The 14,839-nt window shown below is 45.2% G+C and overlaps 1 protein-coding gene across 3 annotated transcripts in view; it reads right to left on the minus strand.

Annotated features, from left to right (window-relative positions):
• Positions 1-457: 457 nt before the first annotated feature.
• Positions 458-14,839, minus strand: part of Daam1 (dishevelled associated activator of morphogenesis 1) — a 158,284-nt gene continuing 143,902 nt past the window's right edge. For all 3 annotated transcript variants that reach the window (XM_005343179.3, XM_013346226.2, XM_005343178.3), the window contains 5 exons: positions 12,098-12,205; positions 10,175-10,235; positions 6,999-7,130; positions 3,740-3,910; positions 458-3,136 (listed from right to left, as the gene is read on the minus strand). In XM_005343179.3, the coding sequence (XP_005343236.1) occupies positions 2,927-3,136; positions 3,740-3,910; positions 6,999-7,130; positions 10,175-10,235; positions 12,098-12,205 (682 nt within the window). In that variant the 3' untranslated portion in view covers positions 458-2,926. The remainder of the gene's footprint in view (positions 3,137-3,739; positions 3,911-6,998; positions 7,131-10,174; positions 10,236-12,097; positions 12,206-14,839) is intronic.

Raw genomic sequence — 14,839 nt, forward strand, 5'->3', positions numbered from 1 at the left:
CACTAAATCTATTCCAAAGATCAGAAAGATCACGGTTCGGAGGGCTTGAGAGTTGCTTGCCTTCAAACTGGATTGAGGTGAAAGGAGACTAGCAGGGAGCCTCTGCATTCCAGGATGTTACTAAAACCTGCCTTCTGCTACCCTGGTGGTGTTTCTCGTACTGATACACACCAGGACGGCCTCCCAACGGGAAGGGGTAGATCCTGCAGGCTGGCATTCCAGCACACCTAACTCAGAAGCGTAGGTGTGCCACAATAAACAAAGAGGCAGCAACATAGTCTGGACACACGAAACACAGTGACAATAGGAAATTACATTCCTTTAGCTCCGGCACGAACACCTTTAAAAATACATTATAGTTCTGATTCACTGATTTGCAACATTCAAATTCAATGTTGGAATGCTCTAAGAAGTTTGATGATGCTATTTTAATAATTCATAGAAAACACATGTGTACACCCAATGAAGTCGTCTTTATTGCATATTGCTATTTTAAAAAATGTACAGTCTCATAACACACATGACATCTTTTTTTCTCAGTTCTGTAACAACAGTCTTGCACCTAAAGACTAGGTGGTTCCAACTACTAAGCTAATAAGATACGAGACATTTAATTAAGTTTAAAAATTATAATGCTTTTGCTTTTTGGCATTATTAAAAAAATCTTTAAAATACACACTCAAGAGAGAAAAGTGGCTACTTACACCAGCACCAGTCTAAAAAGTAGATTTTGTTTGTTTGTAACAATGGCACATGGAATTAACTGCACACAGTTTTTAGGAAAACCAAAACTGAGAATGGCAAAGAAGGCCTAGCAGGATGGCCACAGCCAAGTGAGGAGGACTTTAAACAGGGCAAGGGGACACGCTACACAAACTTGCTCTCTGTGGCGAGTCTCTTCCCACAGTTCCAAAACTGAGCGAAGCCACACTTTTTCTGCTACGAAGAGAAAAGAATCTACACAGAGGCACTTACTTAATCGGGGAGAGAGAAAGCCACCATTCCATCCCTCTCCTTCCCTCCCAGCTGGCAGAGCCAAGTCTCTCTCAGCAGCACCGCAGCCGTGCAGTGTTTGCAGACTGTGTGGCTCGGGGCTGGGAGGTAGCTCTGCTTTGTACCTGTGACTGCTTTACTGAAGAGCCATTCACTTCCACAGAATGGGTAGAAAGTCGCTATGTTTGCAATGAAGGAAAAGGAAAAGGAAAAGGAAAGAGCCACGGCTCGTGACAATTCTTAGGGCACTGTTTCACAGCTTTTACGCAGCGCAGATCGCCTTCCGCACTGAGCATCGTAGTTCATGCGGATTATTTTAAATAGTACGATCCTTCTATACTATGCACATTGGTATTCTAGCGTCCCTGAAAACCCCGTAAAAATGTGAACTCCTGGACGGGCAGAGACTCTGTCTTGCTTAGCACTACAGCTCTACTATGCCTGGTACATAGTAAGTGCTTAATAAATATTTGATACTTGACTGAAAAACTCAATTTAGGGAGTAAATAATATTCTAGTGCAATAGGAAAAACTACTCTCTCCACAGGAAACCCAACCACAAAAGGATAGGTGGAAACCACAGAGAAAACACCAGCCCCTCCCCACACTCGAGCACAAATAAATAAAGCAAAAGACAAACCAGTAACAGTCCTTTTTACATGTCATATAATTTAAGGATACTAAGAGTTGGCAGGTGAGTGGTAAGCATCTATATTTTATTTTCTAATGCTCATTGTTTCATTTCTCCCTGAGAGCTTTATTTTTTTGGACCGAAGTTGTACAGGTAGCATCAGTGACACACAATTTAAAATGACAACACGTAACAGCAATCGCTTCAAATATTCTTTGAGATAAATAGATCTGAGCATCCCTGTAGATACTGTTGACATTTTGTGTCCACTGTAAGTGTCCTTTATCCCAAGACATGCAGCATGGCCTACACAGGAGACAGAAGACACCCCACAAAGCACCCCGTATGCCTTCATAAAGAACCTGCAGGGAGTTCTTCCACAGTCTTAGGTGGGAAATTTCATCTTCCAGATTTACATATCTGTATTGGTAGATCAACAAGAAGGTTCTGGCAATTCTGGTCTCTAACCAGGCGTGTTTTTGAAAGCGTGTTTTCAAAAAAGGAAGGAAGGAAGGAAGGAAGGAAGGAAGGAAGGAAGGAAGGAAGGAAGGAAGGGAAATAAATCAAGAGCCCTTGGCAGGAAAATGGATGAAACTAGAGAAACCTGGCGTTTATGTTTAAACATACAGAAAAATTGTGATTGACACTCTACATGGTATGAATGTGTGCAAGATGTTCTCAACAGACATCTGTGGACTGTATCCCGGCAGCAGCATCGGGACGCGAGGCTGTTCTTCCACGTTAATCATTGATGCAGGCAGCAGGGGCCGCACCAGCAGCCACCAAACTCATCCAAATCTGTATTTCCAACTCCATTTCTACCAGTGAAAACTGTCTCACTACACCAATCTTGGAAACCAAAATACTTCACAAGACAAGCCTTTTCTTTTTTTTAACTTCCTGTTTTCTTCTTCTTTTCTTCTGTTTCTTCTTTTTTTCTTTTTTTCTTTTTTAATGTTAAGGAATGTCTGTTATCTGTTTCAGGAGAGAGTATTGTGCTTCTGAACAGCCATTGGTGTTCAGGCAAAGAAAATGAGTCCCACTCAATATGAATGTATACACAGAGAGTTTCTGAGCACACACATTAACATAAACTTTTAAAGCATACACAGAGGTCCCTGGACAACACGCAGACTTCTATATACATTTTCACATATATACACATACATTTACACACACACACATTCACACTTCACTCACAGGTGAGAGAAGAAATTGCCACTGTCTGGATTGCAAGGCAGTGTAAAGTTCTAGTCACGCCAAAGGCTGCTACTGCACTTTCTAGAAAAGGATGCAAGAAAATTAAAAATTCAGTTTTGTTATTGGTCGCTCCCGGCTACCGTCTGTCACCTGGTTGGAAATGCGTTTGCGGTTCCGTTTGAGTTTGGAAAGGTCTTTGTCAAACACTTCTCCTGAGCGTAAAGCTGAGACCAGGTCATCAAACTCTCCGCTTTCTTCACTGTTCTCCTTGGCCTTTCTCATCTTACGTTCCCGTTCCCGCTGTTCTTTGAGCTGCACATAGAGAGAATCCTCTTAGGGTTAAAGTGTATTTTGTTTTCAGCATAGAAGAATTGTGAGCCAGATGGAAGGGAGTGAATCTCTTTTGTGCAGCCATGTTTCATCCATGGCTCCTAACCTGTGTGGGATGTGAGGGCTAACTGTAAAGGCAATGGACAATCAAAGAAAAAGCTCCCTTACCAATTTCTAGGTTAAGTCATTATAGTTTCTCTTTGCATCTGAGGAAGTTAATAGGTAATCTAGGGTGATTATAAAGGACACAGTGTCCTCTTGAAATCTTACAATCACTTCTGAAAGTAATTTCTAAGGCGATCCATTCATGGGATGCTGACAGGCTTTTCCAGTCTTTGGAGAAACTGCCGAATGGCTCAAGAGAAATGTGGTACGGATCTAAACCGTCTGAGTCACTCCAGACCACACAGGTATCCCGTCCGTGACAGTGCAGCACAGCACTGGGGACAAAGGGCCTGGGTCTGGGTCAGAGCTGAGTGCCGGAGCAGAGCCCCTGTCTATCCTGCGGGGGGACTGAACCACAGAAAACAGGGCTGTGGCAAGGGCTTCTGGGAGGACCTGCTGAGTGAGCCTCCTCTCTCTCACCTGAGCTTCCATGCGAGCCCGCCTCTCCTCCTCCTCTTTCCTTTTCCTCATGTTCTCGTTCTCCTGTTTTGCTTCTGCCACGGCTTGAAGAAACTGATCGAAAATCCCAAAGAACTCATCCGGCTGGATTTTGCCAGCCTCTTCCCCAAAGTGCTTCACCGCTTTAGTAAACTGGAGAAAAAGATTTGGAAAAAAGAAAAAAGACCTCAGTGTTCCAAGAGAACTGATTTCCACCGTCCAACTGAATTCTCCAAGAAGGCTGAAGCGCAGCTCTAACTGGTGGATTTAGCCAGCCTATTTACCTTCAGTTGCTGAGCGCACCTACCCACCATTTCCCAAGCGGGAAACGGAATATCCCTGACTTCTGAAGCCATGTGCCCTGTCCCTTCATCTCACCTATGACTTCCTCCTATGACTCTGTATTAACTAAACAGCAGTAAACACGAGACGGCCGAACACTGCCGGCCAGGACACCCAAGACCCAGAGACCAACAGCAAGCACAGCGGGGGTTGGAAACCTTGTGCTTTAAGCTGTCCTTTGAAGGGGTTTAATGCCATTTATTGGGGCCATATGGTGAATATGGAAAACAAATGGGACCCGGGACTTGTCAGCTGCTTTTTCTTATCCATAAATAAGGCTAATATTGTCTTTAGGCTCCCCCAGGTCTAATTAGGGAACAATAACTGGCTGGAGTCATTTGTGCCGTCCCAAGTTTCTGCCTGAGATTACTTTAGGCCAAGCTTACAATGTCTCAGAAATCCATTTAACGTCTCTTTTTGAAGCTGACAAGTACAAAGTTAGGGATAATTTTTAAAATTTACATAAAATATACAGAAACAAAATAGTATGTGCATTTTCTTTTCCAACCTCTTAACTGTTTCTGCTTTAGCTCTGAGGGCTTTCCTTAGTAACCTGGAGAGTCTGCCATCCCAAGTCTCAGCATTAGCGCCATCAACATCACCATCAGCTCTGAGCTCCCATGCTGGGAAGGGCCCCGGTGCTGGCCCTGTGCAGCCTAGCTCAGAGACCATGCTTCAGAGTCAACTGAATTCTCTTTCCAGTGCTACTCAACTGCTTCCTGATAAGGCCTTCTATTTTCTTCATATTCAGATCACGGCAAGCTTGTATCATCTTTAATTCCACAGTTTCTAACTGATTTGATTTTTCTTGCTTTACCTATACTGTCAAAGCTTCTGATATTTTAGTAGTATTATGACATTAAAGAAGATGTTTTCCACGTTCCTATATATGACAATTTTGACTAAGATATGCATGTTTGTACACGTTTCATAATTACTTTATTATTTTAAGTTATTGTGTGTGCACACATAGATCTAAGCGTGCAGGTGCACCTGTGCCATGGTGCCCACATTGAGGTGGGAGGACAGCTTTTAGAGTCACTTCTGCCCTTCGGTGGGAGGTCATCGGGTCATCAGGTTTGCATGGAAGTGGCTTCACTTAATGAAGCAGCTCACTGGCCTATTTTAAAATATATTTTCGGTCATTTTCTCTTAATGTGGAACTAGTCTCAAAGTTTTACTTATTTGGAAATGTTCTATTACAAAACAGAACTCTTGAGGGAAAAACATAGCATTCTTCTCACACCACATTAGAGTAGTCTAACTTGATTCATGGTTTTATAAGCTGATTTCTAAAAGTTCTGGAATGAACGGAACAGTAATAAACAGTCTACAGCTGAGTTTCTAAAATATTCAAGTTCATGCACTTTAAGCCATCACGGATGATCTTTTTATCTAGGAATTCTAGTGATGATGAAGTCATGTATATTTTAGTTTTAGAAATCTGAAGGAACCTTGGGCCAGATTAATGTTCCCACACACAAAAATCACAGAGTACTCTGCATGTGTGTTTCAATAAATAAATAAATAAAAATAACTCAGTTGATTCTGTATTTTAGCTCCTTGATGAGGTAGGTCACCTGTTAGGACTCCAGAGTAGGGATCCCCGTTTTTTACAAACTCAAGAGTGAGTCTGGACCACACCCATGCTGCTCGTCCCGTTCTCACTGTGATATGTCAGAGGTGGAGCCCGAACGGCAGCCGTGTGGCACAGCTGTCTCCTTATTGATTTGGTGCAGCGGGAAGGTAGCACTGAGATTAGCTGATATTTGTGAACACAGCCTCTGAACTTGAGATCAGTAAACCACACAGAAGACTTCAATCTGATCCCTACTACTCAAGCTTGAAGGAGAGATTGAAGTGAACGGAGTAGGGTGGCGGCCGAAAGCTTGTGCTGTAATTTTTGTCAACTAGACACACTTGGGAGGAGAGGAAAGTCAGCTGCCTACAATAGACTGGCTGTGGGCAAGTTTGGGGGGGCATTTTCTTGATTAATGATTGATGTTGGAGGGCTCAGCCCTCTATGGGCGGTGCCATCCTTGGTGGTCCTGGGTTGAATGAGGAAGCAAGCTGTGGGGAGCAAGTCAGTAAGCAGCATTCCTCCACGTCTTCCACTTCAGCTCCTGCCTTGAGCTCCTTCCCTGACTCCCCTTCATGATGGACTGTGATTGGGGCACGTAAGTCAAATAAACCCTTTCCTCCCCAGCTGCCTTAGGTCATTTTAGCACAGCAACAACAATGCACACTCAGAGGTGGACAGTGTAGAACTCTGTGGTAGAGAATGGGCTTAATGCCACCTATGAATAGTAAGATGGTACCTGAGGGAAGATTTACCAAGGGAGCAAGCTTAGAAGTCTTGGTTATTACCTAACAAAAGGTTATTAGGAAACAAACTTAAATAGGAAGAATCATAAAAGAGTGTCTTACTAAAACAACATCCCTTTGTAGAGATGCTGTGAAGTAAAAGGCATCTGTTAGCCCGCTCTGTGCATTTGCAGAGGCAGCATCCTGTCCCTGGAGGCTGACTCAGATGAGCATCCTACACAGAGATATGTGACCTTGGTCACACCTGCTCCCCAAACTCATCACATGCTCTGCTTTCAGAGATGAGCATATCAATCCAGTGGAAACCAAAGGAAAGGTGCCACCATCCCAAACCTTCAAAGTCTTGCATAGGCAAAAGATAATACAGGGCTAAGACACTAAGGGCTACCCTGGGGATAAAAATACCACTGCTCCATGCAACAGCAGAACCTGGAAAACAATTGTCTGCTGCTGCACTTCCTGACTGTGACGGTCTGATACTACTGCTCCTTTCCCAAACAGGCTGCTGACTTTAAGCAGCACATGGGAACTCGGGCCTGAAGGACCACACAAGTAAGTGCACAGGGAAATTTACCAGCTCCTTAGCTTCTGCCAGCAGATCTTCAACATCCGAGAAGCTGAAGCTAGCCAAAGTGATGAACTGGCTGACAACAGACACGAACTTGTCTCCAGGCTGGGGGGGCTGAGTCTTCTGATATTCCAGCTCCTGAAAATAGGAAGCAGATGCTGATGGAGTAGGTTTCATATGCACACACACTTTGTCTCCTAGTCCACAGTACTCAAGTTAAACAACTCAGATAGCAAACACATCTAAAAGCTCTCATGTTATTCCACTTCCCCATCCTTCCCCTCTCCACACCAAGTTCATGACATGTGCACTGAAATACTGGAAACAGTTACTGAATTTTCTGAGTATTATGAAGGGGTGATTTCTCACTCTGGATTCAGAAGCAAGTTAACATTTAGTTCAAATCAACAGAGCCCAAACAAACAGTAGGAGCACATTGGATTCAAAGATTTATGAAGGAAAGGCTGATGTTCTGGTGCAGAATTCCGGTGTCTTGGCTCCCCACCTCCCCACTTCTCCCAATTCTATTCAAATCCTAAACCATGGTATCTCGGTCAGCAGACTACAGCTGCAGCATCTGGCAACATAACCACCCTCTCCCTTCTTACTGTCCACACTAATAGGTTTTGGTGAATAGACAGGTAGGGAAATGAACCTTCTGTTACTATTCCGTTTTCTCCACGTGAGGATCACATAGATGACTGAAGTCCAGCCATTTTGAGACACACATTCTGAACAGCCACAGTACCCAGCATCACTATCCCCACTACAGAGACACACAGAGCTTAGAGGAAATTAATTCTTTGCTCAAAGCCAAGGAGCTGATCAATGACAGAGGCAGAATTTGAGCTCAGTCTACCTGCCCCAGTCATGGCAATAACTATGCTCAGTGCCACCTGACTGGCTGATGGTCACACGTTTTTCCTGCCCTGACGTGGCAAACATTATTCAGCAGGAGTGTTGTGCCCACGGGCTATGGGCTCTGACTCAGCCTACTACTGGCCCTGCTCTTGATGGCAGACGACTCTGGACCTTGCTGCCTTTCATTGTGAAAGGGCACTGCCCATGTGACCCTGACAATCAATGACAGGATAAGCAAAAGCCCATAACAGTTCTGACTAGAAGACAACACCACAGTTTCAGTACTTTGGCCAAGCAGTGTGTGTGTGTGAGTGTGTGTGTTTGTACGGGTGCAGTGATGGTGAAGCATCTTGAAGGGTGTCATTATCCAATCACTATCTGATTTCTCTCTGATACTTCAGACAGCATCACTGACTAGGACAAAGAACAATTAGGATACACGAATATTTGGACGAGGTCAGCTCTGTTGCCTACTAATGTGTCCAGTTAGAGCTAGATAGTTTGGCTGCCAGGGGAATAGAAAGCCTTCCCTAGTTGGTGGCTTTGCTAACTGGATACAAGCTGGGGTCATCTGGGAAGAGGGAATCATAGCTGAGAAAACGTCCCCATTGGATTGGCCTGTAGACATGTCCTTAGGGTGTTTTCTTGACTAATGAGCAATATGAGAGGGCCCAGCTCTTTGTAGACTATGAGACCCCTGGGCAGATGATTCTGGGTGGTGTAAGGAAGCAGGCTGAGCAAGCCAAAAGGGGCAAGTCAGCAAGCAGTATTATTCTTCTATGGTCTCTGCTTCAGCTCCTGCCTCCAGGTTCCTGTTTTGAGTTCTTGCTCTGACTCCTGCTGATGAGTTGTGGTATGAAAATATAAGTGACATAATCCTTCTCTCCCTGAGTGGCTTTTGGTCATGTATAAAGCACAGAAAGAAACCCTATGACAGCTTCTGCGTTCCTTTCCTAGTAAGAGCACAGTGCTACCACGTGCCCCCAGGAGATGCAGCGCAGCTATGCTTTAGTGAGCAAAGCCACAGCACACCCCTGGGACACCACCCTGACAGGGGCTTGGTCTGTGCTAACGCGGACACAGGGCTCAAGAGTGACCACTACCTGTCTTAGGGATGGCACAACCGCCACTTGAGTCTCAAGAAAGTCTACCTAATAAGGAAAAGGTGACCAAAATGCCCTGGGAAAGCTGGGCCTTCTGAGATCTGTGGAGGGACGTCCAGGTAGTCATAACACAATTCTTTTATCTCCCTTTAGTCCCTAACCCCTCAAAAACATTCTCCTAAATCTTATGGGGGGGGGGAGAAAATAAATTGTTATCAGCACTGTCTTTAATGAACTCAATAGTGTCTAGATCTGTGATTAAAACAAGAGCAATGGGGGAGCCATGGCTTTTAGTGATAAATTACTCGCAAGGTATTTAAGGGAGGGGAAAATTTCCGCCTGCCTCTGAATCAGTAACCTCACCCAGTACAGACCCAGGCAACCAGGCGGGGCTGTGAGGGGCGGCTCTCAGCCCTGGACTTGCTCTGCGGCAGGAGGCTGTATTCACGTGGCACTCCCAAGGTGGTGTCCTAGCACAGCCCTGCTACATTCTGACTCCTCTCTGTCTTCTGACACATTCCTGTGGTTCCTTTTCATCTTCTGCACCTGGGCAGCCTCCCTCCTGTGTACCGTCTCACAGCACCCTGCTTTGAAGCCATAACTGGTATCCACCTCCTCCAGTAGGAGCACGTCCCCCAGGACATGCCAGTCGATCACAGGTCTCCGTATGTTCGGTCTCTCCAGCCCTTCCATCACGCTCCTCTTTGATCACTATGCTTATCTAGACAGGGCCCTGCCGAGGGAACTGGCTGCTCTTGCCACTGCAGCACTGAATGGCAGGGACTCTGGATCACTGTGACCTAGTGCCTTGGGCACAATATGTTCGAGTGCGTGTTTGGTAAAGACTCCCCAAAGAGCCAGTTCAAAAGCAACAGAGAAGTTCCATCAGTCTTCAAAAAGTCAACATCAAACAGTAACAGAACATGGAAATTGAGAGGGTCTTTGAAATGGCCTCACCCGGCCCACTCGTGCTAGGGAGGCCTACTTCCCAGGTGAATTGGTGGCCCCCCAGGCCCACTTCCAGTTCTGACTGTGGTCAGTCACTCAGGACATTCGGCTGCAAAGAGCTAAGTTGCCACACTGGTTCTTGGTGGTCATTCTATCTTATGGAACCAGGTTTATCCTGGGCAGGTCACAGGCCAAGGGAGCTTGCTCAAGGTCAGAACTCCAGCAGGACGGTGAAGAGGTTGGTGGTTACCATGGGAAGCAGGTACTCACCATCTCTACAGCTTTCAGGCCGCTTCTCAAGGTGCTTATCTCTTTGTCCAGCTCAGTCATGCTGTTGAAAAGGGCAACATTTCAGCAGGCATCATGAAGCTTACAGGAGTAGTACACCGTGGCTCGAGAGTTCATGCTCGGATTGGGGTGTGTGTGTGTGTGTGTGTGTGTGTGTGTGTGTGTGTGTGTGTGTGTATGTTAAATGTTTAGAAATCCAGGGACAGTGAGATGGCTCAGCAGGCAAAGGTGCTTAGTGCAACCGAGCTTGACTACCTCAGTTAACTCCTCAGGACCCACACAGGGAGAGGAGAGAGTAGACGCCACAGTTGTTAGGACTTCCAAAGATTTGTCAAGGCACATGCTTACACACACACACACACACACACACACACACACACACACACACACACACACACAAATAAAATGAAAAAATTTCCCTTTTATTCTCAGGTCCCACAAAAGGCTTATCATTAAAAAATATGGAACTTATATGTATAATTTTTCTGTACATTTTTTCCTCGGCCAGCAGGTATATTTTATAGGTTAAAAATAGAAGAAAAATGTTTCCCATGTGCACAAAAATATTTGATGCTTGAATCACAGGGCCTGTGCTTCAGCACACTGCTGAAATGAGCAGCAGCCACACAGGGTCTCTAACGGTGGCTTACCCCAAGCCCCTCCAGTGCAGACTGGACAACACTTAGCCTCAGTCCACAGGCATTTTTCTGAGAGCTGTCCTGGCTACTTTTCATTTTCATTGCCTTCTTTGCTCTTAGTGGAGAAAGACTCTATATTTCATGCTTTTAAACATTAAAGATTAAAACTCAATTCTTACAGACAATTCCCACCATATCGAAGAGCTCACCAATACTTCATTATTACAGATTAATTTCTTGTGTTACCGACTGTTCTTCCTGCCAAGTTCTATAGAGGGAGATAATTAGCCTACTCCTTCTAGGCTGTAAATTCACTGCAAAAGGCCAGCTTAAGTATATGTGTATCAAAAAGAGGGGGAGGAAACAGCAAGGAACGCTGCCTGTTTCCATCTCTGAATAGCACAGGATTTGTGGGGAAAGTCTGGCGACTTTCCATCTTATTTTTAGCTTCTTAATTTGCATAAAGACTGCTTCCCATTAAAGGGCCGCTTGGTTCCAAGGAGTGTGTATATCTGTGATAATGACTGGCGGCTCCCTTGCAGGAAGACGTCTATCTGCTCCGCCACGCATCCTCCCTAACTCAGGGTTACCTGTGCTCAACAGGGCTGCTGTTAAAAGCATTAGTGAGACTGAACCTTTGGCCTTACATGCTATTCAAATGTTCTGCCACTTGGCCACATCCTCAGCCTTCATTTTACTTTTTGTTTGTTTGTTTTGTTTTGTTTTTTTGAGACAGGGCTTCTCAGTGGCTTTGGAGCCTGTCCTGGAACTCACTCTTGTAGACCAGGATGGCCTCGAACTCACAGAGATCCGCCTGCCTCTGCCTCCTGAGTGCTGGGATTAAAGGCGTGCGCCACCACCGCCTGGTTCGTTTTACTTTTGTTGAGCCAGTTTCGCTCAGTTGTCCAGGCCAGTGTTGACCTCCCTTTGTAGCCCAGGTGGGCACCAAACTTGCAGCCCTCTTGTCTGTCTTCTGAGTTGGAGAAACTGGGATTACAGGCCTGAGCCAACAGGCCTGGCTGCTTATGCACTGGTTACTAAGAAAAACAAGTTTTATAGGATGGGGTGGTGAGTATTCCAAAGGACCCTGAACAAATACACATCCTTTAACACATTTGAATAATCTGGATGTGACTCAAACTTTCTTTCATACAGTGTCCAGAGGGAAGGGAAGGGCCACTTCACGCGTTCACACTTCAAGGCGGTGCCAGCTAAGTGTCCCACGCTGCATGTCAAGCTGGTCAAAGGAAGCTGTCACCATACTTACTTGACTTTCGCTGCCTGAGGAATATCCCGCAATTCTTCATGTAAATTGAGGACCTTGGGGTACTTATTCTCCACAATAGTTATTAGATAGTGCAAAAGGGTAATGTTCCTAAAATTAAAGAAAAGGAAAACGCTCAACATGATTAATCTGTGGATGATGTACATACTCATGGGGCAAGAACCAAAATACATTAAGGACTGGTAGAGTGGCATAGGAACAGTTGTTTAACCCATTAAGGAGCAGCTGTTTGGATGACTACAAGTACTTTGCAAGGCTAGGGCGGCTCATTGTTGTAGTCACTGGTGACGCTCCCTTCCGGTTCATCAGAGAGTGGCCAAACAGAAAGTCCCTATTTCAGAGCTGATATGGGAAGCGGATTGAGACTGTGACAGCACATACAGAATGTCCCTGCAGCTGTGAGGCTACTTCTAATTTTAGCAGGTTCTTCAGCTCTTGACTGCATGACCCTTAGTAGTTCTAACAGCTGCTGCTGCATTTCCCTGTCTGGTGCGGCAGAGCTGAACCTTGACTGACCTTGATTGGGAAGGGGGACGTGGACAAAACTACCAGGCAAAGCTGTGCTAGTCTGATCCTGCTGTCGTCACCAGTTCTACTGCACGTTACAGTCACCTGGGCTCCAGATGCCTGGGCCCACACCAGAGACCCAGTTAACTGGGATGAGGTGGGGCCAGGCATGGTTACTTGTTAAAATTCCCTGGCTAGTCTAGCTTAGCTGAAGAACTACTAATCTACCCAACACTGATACAGTTAAGAGTAAACTAATACCCTTTCAGTAGCGTTTCCATAATTAGGCAGTTTGCTAATTCTCAAGGCTAAGTCACAACCTCCCATCCCACCTAGACCAAAGTGAAACAGAGCTGCCTAGCAATTTTCCATAATAATGTAAGCATTTTCAGTACCTGTGGCTTTACCCCAACAATACAATCCTATTCCCAAGTCAGGGGCTCAGATAGATTTGTCTCTTTATTTTTGTTCCTGTCAGTAATTAGGAAGCAATTTCTACCAAAGCAAAACAGAGGTTGGTATTCTAGTTGCTCAGGCCTCTATGAGCTAGCTCCATTTTATTGTTCAAGGCCTGTCTGCCCTGGACTTCTCTCCTAAGGGGTGGGGGAGGGAGGAAAATGCCAGCAACTATCACATGAATGCTATTTTCTTCATGATTTTCGAGACATGCTTCTTTATCTAGAGAAATTTCCATGAACTCAATTGGACTGTATGTGTTTATAAGAATTAAAGCCAGGCTAGGCTTCCACATTTGTTTGCTATCCATGTAACACCTCATTTACCCAACATGACTGAACAGCCATGCGTCAAACTAGTCCTGGTGGCTACTGAACCAGCCCCTTGGTGCTGACTGCACCACCACTTAGTTGAACTCAAGTGAACAAGCAGCTGCTCACCGGCCAACCACTCCACCAGGCAACTGTGGCTCTATATGTAGTGGAGCTACATTTGGGGACTGCCTTCAGAAGCAGACCGAAGAGGGAAGAGATCAGAAATAGTTTTATTTTTCTGAAAGAACTTGTACATGTAAATCCTGTAGTCATTTTAATAGGCAGATGACAACATAAGTACCAAGTCATCAGAAGGCCTGGGGATGGGCAGACGTTTGATTTTGCGTGTGTCTGTGTACGTGCAAGCAAGGGTTGAAGGGATGGCATCCTTTCAAAGACAGCTGCTCTTTATATGCAAATAAGAGGCTGCAGGTCCCCACTACAACAAGACCCACCTACAGGCAAAGAGCAGCACTGTGCAGGTGGGCAGGAGTGGTGGGGGATTAAGACACTTGACATTGCCTCAGTTTTCTTATCTAACAACATGTGCTCAGTACCTTGGTCTATGTACTGACAAGCTACTGTGACATAGGTGAAAGGCTCTGAAAGAGACCGGGATGCCCATGAAAATAAGGATGGCAGGGTTTTATCTAACATAACAGAGCTCATCACTCTGTCTCTAGGATGCAAAACCAACAGCTTAACACAGGGCTTGTTTCTTTTTTACAATGACTGAGGGCTGTTACACACCATGCTTCACTAACCCTATAGAAAATATAGGGTAAAAAGTCTCATTAGCCAGGAGTAATTGGGGAGAACAATTCGTCATGCTAAAAGGATTTGGTTCTGAGGAGCGTACCTTAGGAAGACTGTACCAGTTCCTTTGAAGCCAGTGAGAACCTCCGAGAAACAAAGCTCTTGGGAAAACCCGAGTTGATGTGCGTGGTGACCCTACCTGCTAAGGACACAGGAGCTGGCACCTCAGAGCCTCTAGCCAGACTCTGTTCACCTCAGCGGCAGCACTGTGCACTTCCTGGGACACATTTTAATGAGCCTTGGCAGTGCAGCTGAAGATTAGTAGGCAAATGCATTCATTCATGTGGCTGTTAGCACCAGCATGAGCCTGTCAGTGTTTTCCTTTCTCCAAAGTGTAGTTCTCTCTGTGTGTATGACTAGAGAGGTCATGAGACATCTGGAGCTGGTGGGCTGGGTCTTGGTTTGGGTTGTATAGAGGGCCAACAAGCTCTATCTTTATGACCAATGACGTTTCTTTAGTATATTACACTATACTTAGAAGTAGACATTTTTAACCCAGGATAGCCAAAACAATCTTATACAACAAAGGATCGTCTGGAGGCATTACCATCCCTGACTTCAAACTCTACTACAGAGCTACAGTATTGAAAACAGCTTGGTATTGGCATAAAAACAGAGAAGTCGACCAATG

The sequence above is a fragment of the Microtus ochrogaster genome, chromosome 1, assembly GCF_000317375.1.
Source record: "Microtus ochrogaster isolate Prairie Vole_2 chromosome 1, MicOch1.0, whole genome shotgun sequence".
In the NCBI taxonomy this organism is placed as follows: Eukaryota; Metazoa; Chordata; class Mammalia; order Rodentia; family Cricetidae; genus Microtus; species Microtus ochrogaster.